Here is an 18,330-nt window from a genome sequence, read left to right as displayed (position 1 = left end):
CTCTGAAATTACCTATGGCGAAGTTCTACCCCATTGCAATGTTTGCACTATCTATCGCAGAGATAGGGACGACAGAAGAGGTGGCGGGGTATTGCTCGCCATAAAAAAACAAAAAAAAACATATAACGTCATTTCTTGGGCCGATGCCTTCGAGTCTCGAAATTCTGCGGGTCTGCGTATCATTTCCCCGATCGAATACAATTTATGGTGTATGCTACAGACCACCCGATAGCTCCTACAATTTCATTTTCCGAATTGCACGATAACATTACCTCTATTCGATCCAAATATAACGAAGCTGAAAATTTTCTTCTTGGGGACTTTAACTTTCCGGACATTGACTGGCAAAACTTGCGAGGCCAATCACGGCCATCTTGTGAGTTCGTTCAACGAACATTTGCTTTTTTCACTTGTGCAATTAACAGACCAACCTACTCGTATCAATAACATTTTGCATATTGTTCTATCGTCCGCGCCCGAGAGGGTTAACACTATCACTTTTGCGGATTGGGTTCAATGACCACAGGTTATTGCAATTCACAGTTCATACACCTTCATGCTCACGTCCCCTGAAAACTAAACAAGTATTTTATTACAAAAGAGCAAACGTCAGCGCTATTAACAGTGGTTTGGAATGCTTCACGTCGTCATTCTTAGCAAATTTTTCTGAGCGGACAGTGAGCGAGAATTGGTGCCTGTACAAAGAAAAGTTAATGGGATTAGCACGTGCGCATATAGCAAAGGTTTCATTCCGCGTTAACTCATCGAAACCACGGTTCAGTAAAGCTCTTCGTACTCTAAAAAATCAAAAGAAGCGTCCTTACAGGACTGTCAAACATGTGGACACGCCTGTATCTTGGAGCAAACATAAGTCTTGTGATGTAGCGTTCTGTAATGCACTGCGTCAAGCCAAGGAAAAGTATTTCTCTTGCGATCTGCAATCACTGCTTCAAAACAACCCCAAAAAATTTTGGAAAGCGATCTCTCCCGTTAAAGATGCCCACATTTCACAAATACTTGATAGTTATGACTTGCCGATTGCACGAGAGCTTTCAGCATCTATCTTTAACAATCACTTCACGGCCGTATTTACAAAGGAAGACCATTCGAAAATACCAACACCCATCGAACTCGATTATCCATACATGGCCCCCATCAGTATAACAACCACTGGTGTTGCTGAGCTGATCAACAACCTCAAGATGTCAACTTCTTCCGGCATAGATGGTATAAACTCAAATTTTAAACTATACAGTGGTACCATCTAGCACAGTACTTTCTTGCTTGTTTCAACAGTCCCTCTCAACAGGGGAAGTTCCGTATGACTGGAAGGTCGGTAAAGTTATACCTTTTTTTTTAAGTCTGGCGATAAAAGCGCTGTTAACAACTGACGCCCAACATCACTAACAAGCGTTCCCGGTAAGTTACTAGAACACATAATCTTTTCAAAGGTAGCGAATCACTTGGAAACTAACAAGTTTCTTTTTAAACATCAGCACGGTTTTAGAAAAAGACTACCATGTGAAACGCAACTATTCGAATTGACTAGGGAGATTTTCCTAAACATGGATAAGGGCCCACAAACAGATTACATTTTCATAGACTTCGCTAAGGCTTTCGATCGCGTTGCTCATTGCCGTCTCATAGCTAAACTTTCATGCTTAAACATCGATTCCCTAACAGTATCTTGGATAAGAAATTTCTTGTCATTCCGTAAGCAATTCACCGTCGTCGATAACTTTATTTCCAGTATCAGCTATATAACACCTGGTGTACCACAAGGAAGTGTACTCGGACCATTACATTTTCTGATCTATATTAACGACCTGCCATCCGAAACAACGTCATCCATTCGCTTGTTCGCAGACGATTGTGTGATCTATCGTCAAATATGCTCACCTTCCGATCACGTCGCACTCTAACAAGATCTTTAACGTATTACTAACTGGTGTCCTTCTTGGCAAATGGCCCTAAACACTGATAAATGCAAACTATTAACATTCACCCGCAAAAAAAACATTTCCCTCTTTCGATTATACATTTGATAAAAACCCCGTCACACGCACCAACTCATACAAGTACCTCGGCATTCTCCTTACACCTAACCTGTCATGGTCTGCGCACATCGAAAAAATAACTGCTAAAGCCTCACGTACGCTCGGTTATCTTAAGCGTAACCTTCGCGAAGCTCCTGCCCTCACCAGACAAATCGCTTATCAGACATTCGTAAGGCCACAACCGGAATTCGCGGCCCCTATCTAGTCACCTCATCAAGCTTACCTAATCGCGACTCTCGAGTCAGTCCAAAACCGCGCCGCCTCGTTCATTGTCAGAGATTATCACCGCGACTCTAGCGTGACTAGGATTAAGTCATCTTTATCCCTCTCATCTTTTGAATCACGAAGAGCCATAGCATTGCTTTGTCTATTTCACAAAAAAGGCCATAGCACGAGCCCGTCTACCCTGCCGCTCACTCCTCCACCTCGTACATATCGGCGTCTGCACAATCATCTCAGTTTCCCGCGTATCTTCTGCCGAACCAATGCTTTCAATTCTTCCGCGTTACCACGTGTCATTCAGCATTGGAATCACCTTCCAAACGACATAGTTGACATTCCTGACCCTGTATCCTTCAAAGCACGCTTATGCATATTATTTCCATAATTCATTACAACTAAACTATACTGCGCACCTAAGTAAATACTTTTTGCGAAGTTGTATAGTTTTTGTTTGTTTGTTTTGTTTGAATGTTTGTTTTGTATTGCTTTGACATTGTTAGAGACTTGTTCTTTCATCTTCACCAGCTACCATTTGCATAATTTCTTGGTACTCCTTTCTTTCTTGCTACTTCACACAGTCGTTTTGTTTCCTTTATCGCGTTATTTATATTGTTAGATATTTGTTCGTTCATGTTTACTCGCTAACAATGTATAATTTCTTTTTACTCCTTTCTTTCTTTTTTTGCCAACTGCCTGTATCCTCCCCTCAAGCAATGCTCCTGTGGGAGCCCGTGAGGCAACTAAGTAAGTAAATAAATAAATAAATAAATAAATAAATAAATAAATAAATAAATAAATAAATAAATAGTTTTTTTTTCCTCCATGCGTGTTGTAAACAACGCCAACATTCACCCCAACCAATCAAACGCAAAGGCCATCCACAGGAATTATGACTGCTTTCATGTTGTTCATATGCTTATCGTGTTCAAATTTCAGCGGCGCTTTAGTTCTAACTCTTTACGACACCGATATTTTTTTTTGTAGCTCTATTTAAGGGGCAAGTTGCATGCTTGCAAAGTGACGGGGCAGTGCACCCGCCGTGGTTGCTCAGTAGCTATGGTGTTAGGCTGCTGAGCACGAGGTCGCGGGATCGAATCCCGGCCAAGGCGGCCGCATTTCGATGGGGGCGAAACGCGAAAACACCCGTGTACTTAGATTTAGGTGCACGTTAAAGAACCCCAGGTGGTCGAAATTTCCGGAGTCCTCCACTACGGCGTGCCTCATAATCAGAAAGTGGTTTTGGCACGTAAAACCCCATAATCTTTTAGGGGGCAGTGCGGCGTGCATTGTAATTCAAGCCATGTAATTAGGTACAACAGTCGAGTAGCGAAGGATGCAATGCTTTGATTCTTAAGGCATCTTCTGCGCTACGCGCTGCTTTGAATCCCAAGAAGGAGATCGAGGCGAAGGCAGGAAGGTTAACCAAGGCCTTACCCGGTTAGGGGATCACAATCAGAATCGGTTTTTATGGAGACGATTAGAAAGATGGGGGAAGACAGATAAAAAAAAAGAACGCAAGAGAAAGGAACGAACTAAGTAGTTCTTCTGAGCACGCTTTGCAGGGAGCAGTGCTCCCTAACCGATGTGTTTCAATCACGACCTTTGGGGTGATGATGATGATGATGATGATGATGAAAAACTTTATTTATCCCTCTTTAAAGGGAAGGGGGCAATGTAATAGAGGGTAGGGGGATGAACTATTTGCAGTAGGCCTCCTTTATCCTCTCAGCCCAATCCAGGACGGCCTCCTGAAGATCGGGCCTGGAGCTGCGCAAGGCAGCCTCGCACTGCTCCACACTAGATATGAATTGCTTGAGGAAAGGGGGAAGGGGGTGCTCAGGGCACCCCCACATGATGTGGTTTAAGTCTGCTTTGGGAGAGACACATAATTTGCAAGAGGGCGACTTTTGGGAGAAATCCTTTCGAACCAACGTTTCGACAAGGAGACTCGTTACTATAACGCTGAAAGCTGATCTAGTTGGTTACTGGCCTCGTGAAACACGGTTGCAGCGCTAAGGATGATTCAAATGCAAACACGATCGATGTACGCAGGGCACGGACACCGAACAGCAACTACCTTTACCTGCACAAATGATTACTCTCACGAAACGCACGCATGGAAATTCGACGTCAGCTGTCATATCTTGCAAATCCTTCGCGAATTACGCCAAGCCTTGCTTAACGCTGGAACACGTTTAATAAGTAGACTTGTCTTTCTTACCCTTGTTGCGTTTATGCAGCGATCAATAGCCCCCAACCCCCATTCTCGCCTCTTACGTGTAATATATACTTCATTGCATACCAAAAAAATATTTAAAGAAAATTCACAAACCTTATCGAAAAAGACATAAGAACTTCAACCTAACAACTACTCGCATCCTTTCAAAGTGTGCGCGTTATCGTAACCAAGAAAGAAGCAAAACGCAGCGCAATGCTCTCTGCGGTCCCATTTTATCGACGTCGAAAGAAGACCACTATTTTCTTACGGCGCACTTCGTCATCGCCTTCCAGCGCATGTCCGTTTCAACTCGCGCGTTTCGCGCGATTTCATAAGAAAAAATTGTGTAACGCGCGATACGGACTTCCTCGTGAGGTGACATCGACCGCGTGAGACCGCGGGTCAATTAAGACGACCACCTGCGCGATGCTTGGCTAAGCCGCTACGCCGAAGCGTTTGGCTTTCGCATATACGGGAACTTCGGAAAAAAAAAAAGACAAACGATTGCGGCGGTAATAAAATAAAGGATCTATCGAGTAAACACATGCGCATTCATTAAGTTTTTTCGGAGGGAGTCCCCCGGTAGAGATCCCGTGACGGAGGTATTGCGCGCGCGCGAGAGAGGTTTGGGTATCTGCGTAGGAGGAAGTCTTCTATCCGTGTACGCGCAAGCGCGTGTTCTATCAAGTCGCAAACAGTTCTCGGTGTTGAATGCGAGGGGTCGGTTGGTTTTGCAACGAGCGTTCGTTTCAAAACACGAGTTTCTCTCTCTCTCTCTGTTTTCTTTTTTTTTCTGGTTGACGATAAACGAAACAGCAACTCCGTCGATCCTGACAGTGCGCAAGCAAAGGCAAAACGCAGTCAGTGCGGAATGAAGGCGTGCACTTATGCTTTTATTCGTTACGTTTTTCGGGCGTCTGTACTAAAAAAATTAAATTATGGGGTTTTACCTGCCAAAACCACTTTCTGATTATGAGGCACGCCGTAGTGGAGGACTCCGGAAATTTCGACCACCTGGGGTTCTTTAACGTGTACCTAAATCTAAGTACGCGGGTGTTTTCGCATTTCGCCCCCATCGAAATGCGGCTGCCGTGGCCGGGATTCGATCCCGCGACCTCGTGCTCAGCAGCCTAACACCATAGCCACTGAGCAACCACTGCGGGTCGTCTGTACTATGGCTGCGAACGCTGAACATGAGAGTTTCAGCGTACACTGTAAGATAATTTACACCGTTAAAAGTGAAAAAGTGGTGTAAATGTGTCTATAACTCCCACCTGTAGGGTGTCCGTTATACAAAGAACACCCTATGTGTGTGAGTTGTAGGCGCATTTACACGCTTTTTCACTTTTAAGGGGGTAAATTATTTTACAGTGTAGCTGCGTCAGCCATCTTTTGAAGTGAAGCAATAAAAAAGAAAGAAAGAAATTGACTTGCGTTTCCACCGGTTTGTTGCCTTCGGTTGACTTTCGATTCGGAAGCAATTGAACATCGTCCACCATTTTTACGACGGTGTATGCGGTATTAATTTCAGAGTATATCCGTTACGGTGCCTTGATAAAGCAGGCAACGCGCCAGTTACCACAGCGAAGTTACCCACCTGAAGCGACCTGGTGCTTCTTTTTAGCGGCCCTTCACTGAAACAGAATTGAGTCAAAGCGAAAATCTTCTGTCTCTCGGAAGCATAATCTTTAATGAGGAAGGAACTCTAGTCTCCCTCAGAGAGCGTATATCTTGCGTGTCACGTGACTAGAACCAAATCATCTAAATAAAGTGGTTCTCTTTAGGAGGCCAACGTCATATTGTTCGTAGCATTCTTTAGTTACTCGGGCTATTTGTCACGTGCAATCAGTTAGGTTACTGCGGTTATTTATGCAAAAGTTTAGGTGTTATAATTGCTTAAAATACAACATTCTAATTTAAATTTTGGTTTTTAGTTACGTGAAACAAGCGGTATACCGTGCTCGGGGATGCGAAGCAAACACGGGAAGCTTTCAGTTTCAATTGCGTTTTACTTTAAACGCGGCACGAATTCCCGAACAAACCGCGTAACCGACGAACAGACCCGGCAAAAATGAGCGCGCAAAACAGCGTACAAAGATCAGGCGCCCTAACGTTCCATGGGGCTCGCGAAATTGCGAAGGCGGTTTCAGCACAACGTCCACTGCAAGGTTACGTTGGAATGAAGCAGTCTATTTTTCAATCACTGTCCGTCTCGGGTTCGGCGAGGCAGCCGGCATTCGTCGACGGTTCTCCTGTCAGGGGTTCCAGCTCGATCGCGGAACCGCGGTCGTCTCCGTAGTGGCTGCGAGAGAACGGAGAAAGAGTTACTAACATTTATGCATACCCAAGGCATGCAGTGGGATCTTTGTGAAGCGATATGCTTTCGTAAAGTCGTTACTTAAGGGGCACTATATAAAAAAAAAACTTACTTGAGCTGCGTTAGTAAGTTACTCTTCCATGAACATTACCAAAAAAGCCCACTCTTACCGCGAGAAGGCACTTGGTAGAAGCTCGAAGAAGACGCAAAAACGGAAGACGGGTGGCGAAGCCGCCTTAAAATTCCCCCAGCAGAACGCCGTGACGTAATCGTGATGCCGTCTCCTCTGGCTAAACACATACTACATTGTATTCCAAAGAAAAGAGCCACAGATGTCATGCTTTTTGCAGGAAGCCGTTCTTCGAAGCGACAGCACCGAGCATCATGAGATGGAGCCCGGCTAGATCAGCAAAAAAAAATTCGCCCCTCTCTGGCCTCGTAGCGTGATAAGGCTGAAGACTGCCTGCCTAGTGCACTTCAAGATACTCATACATCGCGGTCACCCACGCGCGTCGCACCATTTAACCGACACAGCGAACCAACAAGTGTACCCAGCAGCACATCTCAGCAGGCTTAGGGCTCATTCACACCGGCGATTTGAGGAGGTCGCGCGACCATTTGCGACTCGCAATCAAAAAGCGACCCAAGGCGACTGATGTTCACACCGGCAAGCCCGGCTGAGCGCGACCCGCAAGTCGCAATCCCGGAGATTATGGTTCTCAGCGAGAACTCTCGGAATCTACGCGGAATTTGAACGCGACGCCGGAGGAGGCCGGATGTAGACACACGAAAGATCACTTCCGGTGCGCCGCTGACTGGTTTATCAGTTTTGCGACCACGGTCGCGCGACTGAAAAATCGCGCAGAGAGCGACTGGCCCAAAATGGTCGCTTTTCAAGAAAGGCGACCATTTGCGACCATTTGCGACTGGTCGCTTTGCGACCAACTTGGTCGCGCGACCACTGTCAGTCGCCGGTGTGAATGTGCCCTTACAGGTAGTGGCAAAAACAAGCATCCTGCTATGTATGATTCCCGCTTAATTTTTCCTTCGAGTCCTCGAAGAAAAGCTGATATTTCCACATGTTTTAAACGTGGCATGCTTTATCCACAATGTGCAAAAAAAAAGGAGAACAGGTGGTTTTTATATACCCTTTTCACGGTGATCCTGTGGGCGCCGCCATGTTTGATCACGTGGTAAAGCGTCCATTGCTTGCCTCAGCTGCCTTTGGCTCCGTGTTTACAAAGGTGCATGACGCCGGCGCAGCTCATCCAACTTGTTTCGACGGATATCGTAGGCGCTGACTGGGTGGACGACACGAAGCTTCGGCCACGGCTTCGGGGGACAATGTAAGCGCTTTCGGAGCTCATTAAGCCTTGCTTAAACGGCGCGAGCAGCGTATTCCGTGCTTGCACTAGATAGAAGCGGTGCTAGAAATCTATTCCAAGTTGTCAAAACATTCAGTTTGCAAATAAAATCAGGATCAATGTGTCTTGCTCTCTCTTTTTTATTGGCCAATTACCTTGAAGTAGCGGCTTGTTATGTTTCTGACTCACTAACGTTCCATTGTGCGGTCTCTATCTGATTGTTTATTTACTGCTTGATCACTCGCGGATGTCCTCAATTGAGACAGACTGGTTCTTGCTGTGCAAAAGGCTTGGAACATAGATGCTCAGTACTTTCTAATAGCTTTTGGCAAAGACGTATTATCGCTATAGTCGCTCGCTCACTCTACGGACGACGGTCCGTAAAGTCACACAACGTTCAGCTTCGAACAATCGTTTGTTGCCTGCGTAGTGGCCGTCACCCACGTTTCGGCGCATTGGCTCAAGTGTGTGCCCATTCACTTATTCTCGATACGATGACGGTATAGTGTGCGTAAGTATGGCATGTGGGTCGGGATGGACGTGTGTGTACAGTCTGGGACAAAACATTCCGGGACCTGCGAGCATATGTGGCCGACTGCATTCCTGCGCCCTTTAGCTTGGACACAGAGATTGATTCCGCCATACTTAATATGCCTGTCACTATTTTCGCTGCCAACTACTGCACACGTCGTCCTTCTATCATTCCAGAGGCATACTAACTAAGTTAACAATCATGGCATTAATTCCAAACATGAAAAAATCTCCCTCGATGACTGCGGGAACTCGCTGTCAAAACAACGCAGCGAATAAGCGCGGCAGCAGCAGCGAGTAAATTGACCTTCTTGCGGCCGCTCGCATCAACGCGAACTAAGCCGCCAAAACAGTAGAACGTAGAACAGAAGGACGAAACAGTAGAACAGAAGTCGCCAAAACAGTAGAACGTAGAACAGAAGAACAGAAGCCGCCAAAACAGTAGAACGTAGAACAGAAGGACGAAACAGTAGAACAGAAGTCGCCAAAACAGTAGAACGTAGAACAGAAGGACGAAACAGTAGAACAGAAGTCGCCGAAACAGTAGAACGTAGAACAGAAGAACAGAAGCCGCCAAAACAGTAGAACGTAGAACAGAAGGATGAAACAGTAGAACAGAAGTCGCCAAAACAGTAGAACGTAGAACAGAAGGACGAAACAGTAGAACAGAAGTCGCCAAAACAGTAGAACGTAGAACAGAAGAACAGAAGCCGCCAAAACAGTAGAACGTAGAACAGAAGGACGAAACAGTAGAACAGAAGTCGCCAAAACAGTAGAACGTAGAACAGAAGAACAGAAGCCGCCAAAACAGTAGAACGTAGAACAGAAGGACGAAACAGTAGAACAGAAGTCGCCAAAACAGTAGAACGTAGAACAGAAGAACAGAAGCCGCCAAAACAGTAGAACGTAGAACAGAAGGACGAAACAGTAGAACAGAAGTCGCCAGAACAGTAGAACGTAGAACAGAAGGACGAAACAGTAGAACAGAAGTCGCCAAAACAGTAGAACGTAGAACAGAAGAACAGAAGCCGCCAAAACAGTAGAACGTAGAACAGAAGGACGAAACAGTAGAACAGAAGTCGCCAAAACAGTAGAACGTAGAACAGAAGGACGAAACAGTAGAACAGAAGTCGCCAAAACAGTAGAACGTAGAACAGAAGGACGAAACAGTAGAACAGAAGTCGCCAAAACAGTAGAACGTAGAACAGAAGAACAGAAGCCGCCAAAACAGTAGAACGTAGAACAGAAGGATGAAACAGTAGAACAGAAGTCGCCAAAACAGTAGAACGTAGAACAGAAGGACGAAACAGTAGAACAGAAGCCGCCAAAACAGTAGAACGTAGAACAGAAGGACGAAACAGTAGAACAGAAGTCGCCAAAACAGTAGAACGTAGAACAGAAGAACAGAAGCCGCCAAAACAGTAGAACGTAGAACAGAAGGATGAAACAGTAGAACAGAAGTCGCCAAAACAGTAGAACGTAGAACAGAAGGACGAAACAGTAGAACAGAAGCCGCCAAAACAGTAGAACGTAGAACAGAAGGACGAAACAGTAGAACAGAAGTCGCCAAAACAGTAGAACGTAGAACAGAAGGACGAAACAGTAGAACAGAAGTCGCCAAAACAGTAGAACGTAGAACAGAAGAACAGAAGCCGCCAAAACAGTAGAACGTAGAACAGAAGGATGAAACAGTAGAACAGAAGTCGCCAAAACAGTAGAACGTAGAACAGAAGGACGAAACAGTAGAACAGAAGTCGCCAAAACAGTAGAACGTAGAACAGAAGGACGAAACAGTAGAACAGAAGTCGCCAAAACAGTAGAACGTAGAACAGAAGGACGAAACAGTAGAACAGAAGTCGCCAAAACAGTAGAACGTAGAACAGAAGGACGAAACAGTAGAACAGAAGTCGCCAAAACAGTAGAACGTAGAACAGAAGAACAGAAGCCGCCAAAACAGTAGAACGTAGAACAGAAGGATGAAACAGTAGAACAGAAGTCGCCAAAACAGTAGAACGTAGAACAGAAGGACGAAACAGTAGAACAGAAGTCGCCAAAACAGTAGAACGTAGAACAGAAGGACGAAACAGTAGAACAGAAGTCGCCAAAACAGTAGAACGTAGAACAGAAGGACGAAACAGTAGAACAGAAGTCGCCAAAACAGTAGAACGTAGAACAGAAGGACGAAACAGTAGAACAGAAGTCGCCAAAACAGTAGAACGTAGAACAGAAGGCCGAAACAGTAGAACAGAAGTCGCCAAAACAGTAGAACGTAGAACAGAAGAACAGAAGCCGCGAAAACAGTAGAACGTAGAACAGAAGGCCGAAACAGTAGAACAGAAGTCGCCAAAACAGTAGAACGTAGAACAGAAGGACGAAACAGTAGAACAGAAGTCGCCAAAACAGTAGAACGTAGAACAGAAGGACGAAACAGTAGAACAGAAGTCGCCATAACAGTAGACCGTAGAACAGAAGGACGAAACAGTAGAACAGAAGTCGCCAAAACAGTAGAACGTAGAACAGAAGGCCGAAACAGTAGAACAGAAGTCGCCAAAACAGTAGAACGTAGAACAGAAGAACAGAAGCCGCCAAAACAGTAGAACGTAGAACAGAAGGATGAAACAGTAGAACAGAAGTCGCCAAAACAGTAGAACGTAGAACAGAAGGACGAAACAGTAGAACAGAAGTCGCCAAAACAGTAGAACGTAGAACAGAAGGCCGAAACAGTAGAACAGAAGTCGCCAAAACAGTAGAACGTAGAACAGAAGAACAGAAGCCGCGAAAACAGTAGAACGTAGAACAGAAGGCCGAAACAATAGAACAGAAGTCGCCAAAACAGTAGAACGTAGAATAGAAGAACAGAAGCCGCCAAAACAGTAGCGGCCGCAGTAGAACGCGAAGCCCTCCCTGACATCTCCCTGACGCGACGAAAGGCGGCGCGCTTCCTCCCCCTTCCATCCGTCGTGTGCACAAAATTGAGCCGCGACCGCCGGGACGCCCTTGCACTCTTTCACTCGCACATGCAGCGTACGGCGCGAGACGGCGATTTTATCGCCATTGGACTTTATACGGACCACCACAGCGACGCCGACGACAGAGATGCTCCTGGAGTGTGCATGTAATCGCTATCGCAATAAAATTACGAGCTTTTTGCGCTGTGTTGGACGGTGCGAATTATAGTACATTCTGACAACCGTGTACGCGTTTCTTTTTTCGTGCGTTTTCTCGCTGTTCGCATGCCGTATATGGGACTTGGGGCTAGTCGAGTTGCTTGCTATAGTCGGATATAACTGAAGCGTACAGTGAAGCCCCGCCCACGCCCTCATAACTGCCAGCCATTGCTCCTCCGCGAGGCTCCAAATAGGTCGTACTTCAAACTTTCCTTCTTAGCTAAGCAAGGCGTTAACCACAAAATAAAATTATAAGCTCGTAGTTGTATACGTTCTCAGTCGTCTATTACAGTGGAACGGTGAAACCTTGATTCTTTATTGAACTTAAATAAAACGCTTGCTTCGCTGCAACTATCTAGTGCCAAGCGTCACTACAGTTGGCAATGAAGTTTCATGAGTAAAACGGGTTCAGCAGTGAAATGAATTGTACCGCGGACTTTTGAAGAGTGAAATGCTCACACTTCGTGCATTTTGTGCATGTCTGTTGCACACCTCAATGCTTCCGCCGATGAAAAGGCTCTCCAAGAACAGCAGGCGCTCCGTAGGGATAAAGTATGACGCCATTTTGAAAACGTCGCATGACGACGATTTTGTTTGCTTCTGTGGTTGGCTGGCGCATTAACGCAATCCCGCGTGGTCCGTATGCCTTGGTTGCCAACTGCTGTTCTTCTTTTAAGTTGTATCCCACTATAGCAACCATTTACAAAAGCTCCACCATAAGTTATCTTGTAGAACTAATGGGAAAATGAGGTCACTGCATTTTCAAGGCGACAGGCGTTGAAACTTCGTATTCTAGCAGCAGCTCCATAACAAAACGTAGCCACCTAGCGGGTGGAGGAAACAGTGTGCTTTAGTAGGACGCTGAAACTTCTGCAGCGTCTCTTCGCTAACCCTGGTTTGGCGGCTGGTCGAAATCGACTCATTCAGAGGAGCACAATCGCCTGGTTCTTTCAGAACGCCGCAGTGACGCAAGGGGGTATTCTGTAAAACTTCAATAAGTGAACTGTTCATTGCAGCGCGCGCAGGTTGGATGTACAGCTCGAGAGCCGGCGGCGACGATTGGCGCCTGCCCTACAGATGGCAAAGGACCCGAAAGAGTGCGCGTCGATTAAAACCTACCGTGAACCAAGCACACAGCTAGGGCCGACTCCGCCGAATGCAGGGTCACGTGATGGGCCAACATCTTCAGAGAGAAAAAGTTGAACGGATTGCTTTACAAGATGACGGCTCGAGAAGCATACTGTATCTAAGCAGCAAGCTCGGCGAGGTGGTGCGGAATGAACCAAGGACAATGATTCAGACAACATGGGCGCTGACTCAGAACTGAATGTTTTTAGTATGCTCATAAGACAAGGGCATGCCAGACAAGCACATCGGAAACCATGTCAGCCATGAATTATACTTTGTTGTGCAGGATGACCGATGTTCGGCTTACGTGCACGTGAAGCATAACCACCAGCGGTCTACGGCATGCTTTGTGATGTTCGGAGTAGTTTTTTTCTTATTTCGAAACAGAACTTTGGTTTCCTGAAAGAAGGAATTGCAGCGGAAAGATTTGCAACGTCTGGCCCGATTTGAGCATGCGCAATTCTTGACAGCAGAGTAGGGCTCTCTGAGGTGAACGTATACAGTTGTGAGTCAGAAGCCGTGGTGTGCGACTTCTTTGCCCTTCATCCATTTCGCGCTGTTCGATTTCGAATAGGCTTAAGAGCGCTGGCTGATTGACGCAGTACTCTCTCCTATAGGTCACTTCCTCCGTGGATCGCTGCTCGTACGACGTTGAGAGGCCTGCGTACCTGAAGCGGAGCGGAGTCATCTTGCGTGTTCCGAACGCGCCTCCGATCTCCGAGGCCCATCGCGTGCTGCCTCCTTGAGCGATGCTGGCCAGTGGGTGGAGCAGCACGGCCGCAGAGATGGTCGACAGGCAGGCAAGGCATATCTGCGTGGTCCATCAACCGACTCGCTCTTCTATACCCGCCGACATTCGAGGGTCATGGTAGTTCATGTCATGACCGGCAGCTTACCGATAACCTTGCAAAGTGTATACGATAATCGCATTCTACTGGTATTAACATAACGGACGGCAACTTGGCGTGTTAACTAAGACGGTTGAGAATAAACTAAAAACCACGCAACAAGTGGTGGAAGGGAAAAAGGCAGAGCCTGACGTTAAGAGACAGGAAGATAGCGGTGTGGATTAGATAACAGACGGGGAAAGCCTATGTCTTATAATTGGCGCTGAGATGAAGAAAATCAGATTGGGCAAGCCATGTAATGCACACACGGCCGGTAACTAGTGGCCTCTGAAAGTCACAGAGTGGTTGCCAAGAGAAGGGAAGCTGAGTTGAGGACGGCAGAGAAATCGGCGCTGTGTCTAAAAATAGCAAATTTGCAGGCGGGAGATGGGGCCACAAGACAGGGGCAACTGGAAATCGCAGGGAGAGACCTCTGTGACCTGGTGTGGACACAAAAATAGGATGCTGCTGGTAATGATGACGATGCAGATTTGAAGCTGCTTTTGTCGGAAGGAAACATCTTTACCGTGTATAGACAAGCTTTATTGACTGTAAAGGAACAGACACAAACAAAAATGCACAAGAAAAATGTACAGACAAAGAGAGCATAGTTGAAGGTCACTGCGACTGTATCACGACAAGGGATATTACATAATTAACGCCGTTATGTTTGCAGTTGGATTGAAGAAAGCTGTACGACGCCATATTTGCATTATAGGCGGCTTATAAGTGACCCTCAAGAATAGAAAAAAAAAACGTTCTCAAATTTAACGTCTCTAAACTGTGCAGTGGGTTATGAGGGACATCGTAGTGGAGAACTCCGGACTGATTTTAACCATCTGGAGTTCTTTAAAGTGATTATGGCTGTAGTGCTCTTGCACTCTTTTTTGCGTCTTCCTTCACCAGCGTGCGCCAATTTGCTAAAAAACAAACAAACAAGATACTGGGACGATACATGACGATTGTTGTTAGGGGTTAATTGATAAGCCCCAAAGGGCGCAAAACTTGTTTAAGAGTGTAAAGCCCATGCCAGCCGCGGAAGCCAGAGCGCTGCCTCGGCAGCTGGCGCGCCGGCGCCGAGCCTATACTGAGCAGAGCGTGAGCGTGTACACATCTCCTTGGCTTCGTCATATTTTTTAGCCCAAAACTTAGAACGCATCACGTGTCTCTCGAGTCTTTGGAAACCTTCCAACTGCTCACCTACGGACCGCGCATGCGTCGTCGATAGCATGACGGCACGGCGGCAGCCCCGACGGCTAGCACGGTGTCTATATAATAAAATGCTATTGTAATAAAATGCTATTGCTATGGCTAATAAAATGCTATTGTAATAAAAGTGTGAATTGAATCCTTACTGTTAATGTGCCTTCGCGGGCACGACTTATCCTCTGTTGGTAACGTTATTCGTCTATATAGTTGGATTTGCGGCTGTTGGCAGAAGCGTGCCACGTTAAGAGGGAGCTTCAGCTCGGGCCCAACTCCAACGCGGCCTCTTAAAATGCATGTAACACGCAAAAAGAAACGCTTTTCTGAGATAACCCTTGCACCAATTTTAATGAAATTTGTTGCATCTGAGAGAAAACATTAAATTCTAGTGACTGTTGGAATTGGAATTTTGATTTAGGGCTTGAATTTTGGGAAATGGATTTTCGAAAATTCGAAAGTTCGAAAAACATAGACACACAATGTTTATAACTTAATAGCTCTGCATCGAAAACAGATATCGCGGTTCTGTAAACGGCATCCATTAGATCATTCAAATCGGGCAAATTCGGTATGTCAAATTATATCTTACATGAATTTATTATTTATGTTGTTCACAAGGGTTCTGAAAAAGCTATGTTTCCATATTACCAAATTTTTTTACATTCCTGTGTAACACATAAATTTTGTCCGCTTTAGATGTACTAACAGATGCGATTCACAGAATTGTTATATCATCTTTCCTTGCTGAGGTACACAGTTGTAAACTTGATAATTTCGATTTATGAAAATTTTCGATTTTTGCAAATTTTTTATATTAGATTGGCGACCTAAATCGAAAATTCGAAACCTACATTCACTAGATTTTACGTTTTATTTTAAATGCAACGAACGTCGTCAAATTTGGTGCAGTTGCTGCCGAGGAAAACGAGTTCTCCTTTTATATGTATTTAGATCGGAGCACCCGAGCTAGAGCTTGCTCCTTTCTACATCAAGTGTGCCTATGCAGGAGTGAGCGTTACCATCTCGAAGGCGCTGCCCGTAAATGTACAGTACCATACACTCTTACACGGAACCCATAACTTAGTATTCAATCTAATATATAACTTCAGTTTATCGACTTCACAGCAAGAAAATAAAGGGAGGGGATCCGCGTGACGCGTTAGGTAACCTTCAATGGCAAAAAAATAATTACAGAGGCCTTCGTGGCAAAAACGTTAGTTTAATCTGTACTGAAGTGCTAGTCTGATTTTTCCTTTAACGGTGTGCGCGACAGAACATTGTCCCGCCCCTGAATTTTGCCGTAGCATATTTTTATTGCTCCTCTCTGTAGTCTTTCGACAGCTCAGTGGTGGACGGTGCACTTCGGTAGTAAACGTTTATGTGGGAGCCCGGCTGTCTGCAAGCTTTAGTGACACGTGCGATTTAAATGCGCCCTTGGAAGTGTACAAGGGCAAAGAAAGAAAAATAAAGTGGGGAAAAATATGCGCAGTACTGACGCATCGCACGCGCCATAGGCACGTCCTCGACACGCGTTTAAAGGAATATGCAAATCGATCGAAAAACATTCCGACGTGCACAGGCGCACACTGCCTCACTGCAGTCGTACGAATTACGACCAGTCTAGGGTCGGTTATCAAGGTGGCAGTGCTCATGATCCGCCAACGACAGCGGTTTCTCAGCTGCTCAACATGGTGTCCTGCGCTTTAAACGAAGTCGCTGACTCTGATCCCGGCTAAATCCCTGGAAGTGGATCCGGAATGGAGAGTCGAAGGAGCGTTTGCAAGGCGTGCTCAGGGCGAACACAACACTACAACACAGCTCGAGTAGCACATCTCTTTGAGCAGCAGCGGCGAATTCGTAAGTTAAATTGCATGGTGGGGTGACTGTTCGAGTAACATGATCTTGGATTTTAGCGCGAAGTGACACGGACACAGACTAGAAAGAGAGAGGACGAGCGCTCGTCCTGTCTAGTCTGTGTCCGTGTCACTTCGCACTAAAATCACCCGCCGTGGTTGCTCAGTGGCTATGGTGTTGGGCTGCTGAGCACGAGGTCGCGGGATCGAATCCCGGCCACGGCGGCCGCATTTCGATGGGGGCGAAATGCGAAAACACCCGTGTGCTTAGATTTAGGTGCACGTTAAAGAACCCCAGGTGGTCGAAATTTCCGGAGTCCTCCACTACGGCGTGCCTCATAATCAGAAAGTGGTTTTGGCACGTAAAACCCCATAATTAAATTACTAATTATTCGCACTAAAATCTAAGATCATGTTACCGTACCAACTCTCCCAACTTTCTACCCTTTTGCATAACTGTTCGAGTGTTTCGATAATACGATAGTATCGTAAGCAAACAAACAAACAAATAAACAGGGTGTCCGAAAAGTAACACTACTGTGAGAAGATAGACGAAAAATGTGACGACAGCTGCGAATGACATCGCAGTTTCCCGTTCGATACGATAGCGCGAGACCTGTATTTCGTCTGACAGCGTCTGTGGGGTGAACTCGAAGGGCGGCTGTAGGAGAACAATTCCTCACACGCTGAAGCAGCTGCGAACAGCCATTACCCGGCACATTTAACAGATGACTCCAGCAGCCCTCCATTGCCTGTTCAACAGTATACAGCGACGTGTGCATGAAGGCATGTCTTCAAGACGGTGGTAGACATTTTCGGCCTCTCCTGTAGCGATCACTGCACGGCCGTAAGTAAAATTTCCATTGTTACGACCCCCCATTTCTACTGGGCAGTTAATTTTCGGACACCCTGTACAGCGGGCCAAATGCGTGTCGACTAGGGAACGAATACGTTCTCCGCGTTTTCTGAGCACCTAGTGAACACCGACTACGCCGAGAACAGGTTCCGAGGTGCCGCTACAAGACGTGCGCCATACGAAAGTGTCAGCGTTATAGCAAGCTGTGACCACAAACCGCACGAATCGATCGGACGCTCATAGCGAAAGCAGCAGTCACTGTACCAAACTGACCAGCACCATGAGTGAGGTCTGCATCAGGGGTGTGGCATTCGGCAGCTCGAACATCTTGTACTTGTTGTCGTTGTTGTTGTCCTGAGTGGCCAAGGCACATACCCACAGTGGGGGATTGGTCATGAATCGGATGGTTAAAATTAAGCGGATAGGAACAAGATTATTAATAATTTGACTGTTAGAACTTGGAAGGTAAGATGTTCCCTTCCGTAAAAGTAAAATGTGTCCCTTCCGGCAAGTGGTTATAGCAA

At 46.0% G+C, this 18,330-nt stretch overlaps 1 protein-coding gene across 1 annotated transcript; it reads right to left on the bottom strand.

Moving 5' to 3' along the window:
• Positions 1-6,324: 6,324 nt before the first annotated feature.
• On the bottom strand, positions 6,325-18,202 carry LOC135915655 (uncharacterized). The gene is made up of 3 exons (XM_065448788.2): positions 18,080-18,202; positions 13,673-13,815; positions 6,325-6,799 (listed from the first exon to the last, which is right to left on the bottom strand). The coding sequence occupies exons 1-3, from the start codon at positions 18,200-18,202 to the stop codon at positions 6,694-6,696; spliced, it is 372 nt and encodes a 123-aa protein (XP_065304860.2). The 3' UTR covers positions 6,325-6,693.
• Between the last annotated feature and the right edge of the window lie 128 nt (positions 18,203-18,330).

Source organism: Dermacentor albipictus, chromosome 8 (assembly GCF_038994185.2).
Source record: "Dermacentor albipictus isolate Rhodes 1998 colony chromosome 8, USDA_Dalb.pri_finalv2, whole genome shotgun sequence".
Classification (NCBI taxonomy): Eukaryota; Metazoa; Arthropoda; class Arachnida; order Ixodida; family Ixodidae; genus Dermacentor; species Dermacentor albipictus.
Note: the sequence above shows the minus strand (reverse complement) of the source record. Positions and strands in the feature narration are given on the sequence as shown.

Coding starts and splice junctions, on each gene's coding strand:
- LOC135915655 (XM_065448788.2), bottom strand. CDS start 18,202: ATGACCAATCCCCCACTGTGGGTATGTGCCTTGGCCACTCAGGACAAC. Junction 13,816..18,079: donor AGACCTCACTCATGGTGCTG/GTCAGTTTGGTA, acceptor TGGACCACGCAG/ATATGCCTTGCCTGCCTGTC. Junction 6,800..13,672: donor ATGACTCCGCTCCGCTTCAG/GTACGCAGGCCT, acceptor GTTCTCTCGCAG/CCACTACGGAGACGACCGCG.